A 2,171-nucleotide genomic window follows, 5' to 3' on the forward strand; every position below is an offset into this window, starting at 1 on the left:
GGAGGCAACAAATGTTCATATTCAATGTCCCCCAGCTGCAGGTTTGCACAACAACAATCTGCCTAGGTTCTTTAAAAAAAAAATTTATCTTCTTGGCTTTCTCCCCCACAGCAGCATCAGGCACATAAACAGTACACAGACTCCCTCTCGGAGATGGATGGCTCATGTTCAGTAATTATAACTTTGCTGGAACATTGGATGATAATCACCTTACAAGATCTGCTTTGGTAAATTTCACAAGCAAAGAACTTTCATGAGGGGGTTTTATTAGCAAAGCTATATAAAATAAAAATGTAATATGTGAAAATGATTATAGTAGCTACCTGAATCATCTCCCTTAAATTATAACATTCATCAGTGTTAGTCTTGCAGATCCTAAACTCTTCATCTAATTAGAACATTTTTAAGCAAACGCATGTCTCTTAAGGTCCAATATCTCTCAATGAGAACATCAGGTGTCGTCTAACCAAGAAAGGTATCATCATGCAGAAACTATTAACCTGCCGACATTTTCAGACATTCTCAGACCATATCCAGGATCCGTATCATAGCATTTGTTTCACCCTCTGCCACTGTTAAGATCTTTATCACACCTATACTGTTAACTGAATATTTTCTTCAAAAAGTTTTTTTAAAACTTCCGTGCATTTATTTTTTATTTTTATTTTTATTTTTTTTGAGATGGAGTTTTGCTGTCGTTGCCTAAACTGGAGTGCAATGGCGCGATCTTGGCTCACTGCAACCTCCGCCTCCCGGGTTCAAGCAATTCTTCTGCCTCAGTGCCCCGAGTAGCCCGGGATTACAGGCAGCCGCCACCACACCTGGATAATTTTGTATTAGTAGGGCCGACATTTTTATCCATTCATTAATTCACATAACAATGGAGTGTATTTATATGAAGGTGTATTTATATGCGAAGCTCTTAGGTGATACAAAGATGAAATGGGCGTGGAACTTTCTCTCAAAGAGCCTCGGTGAGGAAACTGTGTGTTCAGTTAACCCCTCTACTTGGGATGGTCATAAATGTTCATGGTAGGAAAGAGGTAGGGAAGACAGGAAGTTTGTGTAAGTATGGAAACCACTAAGTTCAACAAACTTATAAATTGTCCTTTACCTTGGAGGTTCTTAAAGCCTTTAAAAGGTTCCCACACAAGTGACAACGCCTCCCCAGGTCATTTGCTCACGGAGTACACCATCAGACCAGCATTCACGGAACACACTTTGAGAAACATGATTCTGGCCAGTTAACTCCAAAGCAACGCGTGAGTGCTACCAAAGACAGAGGCTGAGCAGTGGTGTGCTGGCAAATTTTGAGTCACTGGCTCTCCAAAGGAGGAAGATAGAAACCCTGGTGTTTGCCAATTTCCACAGAGTAAATACTTCCACCACGGTTGACTTCAAGCTGCCAACAGGTCGTCACAGAACAGAGTCGTGAAGAGACGCACCCACTCATTCATCACATCACTCAAGTTCAGGGAGAAAAAGTTCACTCCCAGTGGGGAGAAATATGGGCAAAGAGAGAGCAGCCTATGCTCCTCCATTCTCTCGACCTAATCTGGTTTTTCTTATAACCAGCAGCCCATAAATACATATAAGTCGAGGCAGCCGGGAAGAATGAGAAATTGCTATATGAAAAAAACGACACCACTGTTTTAGGATGTGCAGGCCTTTTTGTAAGAAGTAGCCTTGCTGGAAAGTTCTGCCACCTCCAGTCTAATTCATACCTTAAATGGGACCGTTGTATTCCCAATGCTTAAGAACGCAGGTCAGGGCTCCCGGGTTCAGGGTGGGGACAAAAAGAGTCCTGAGTGAGAAACCACGGGATGCGGTCACCGGTAAGGACGCTGTTGCTTACCTGCCTGGCTTTTTGATAAATGACTCCGAATTTGAATGTGTTGTTGACTTCATGCTCATCATAGGACACAATCATCTGGGAGGCCTGGAAAATGCGGCAAGAAAAAAAATCAACATCTGTTATATTCGGAAGCAAGTGAGAAAGCACATGGAAGGGGAAGCACCCACTTGGGTAGAGAATGTGTCCCCTGGTATGAAACCTCCACATACACGGAGGGAAATAAATAGTAAGTAGACAGTCAGGCTGCAGCTCTAGAGTCAGCTAGCTTCTAGAACCTGGGCTTCTCCAGTAGGAACCAAACCGCTGTATCGCTCAT

At 42.8% G+C, this 2,171-nt stretch overlaps 1 protein-coding gene across 1 annotated transcript in view; it reads right to left on the bottom strand.

Annotated features, from left to right (window-relative positions):
* The window catches only part of RAP1GAP2 (RAP1 GTPase activating protein 2), a 158,398-nt gene that overhangs the window by 64,606 nt on the left and 91,621 nt on the right, over positions 1–2,171 (bottom strand). Inside the window, exon 11 of the mRNA XM_011947515.1 lies at positions 1,856–1,939. Coding sequence (XP_011802905.1) covers positions 1,856–1,939 — 84 coding nt within the window. The remainder of the gene's footprint in view (positions 1–1,855; positions 1,940–2,171) is intronic.

The sequence above is a fragment of the Colobus angolensis genome, unplaced genomic scaffold (genome assembly GCF_000951035.1).
Source record: "Colobus angolensis palliatus isolate OR3802 unplaced genomic scaffold, Cang.pa_1.0 Scaffold267, whole genome shotgun sequence".
In the NCBI taxonomy this organism is placed as follows: Eukaryota; Metazoa; Chordata; class Mammalia; order Primates; family Cercopithecidae; genus Colobus; species Colobus angolensis.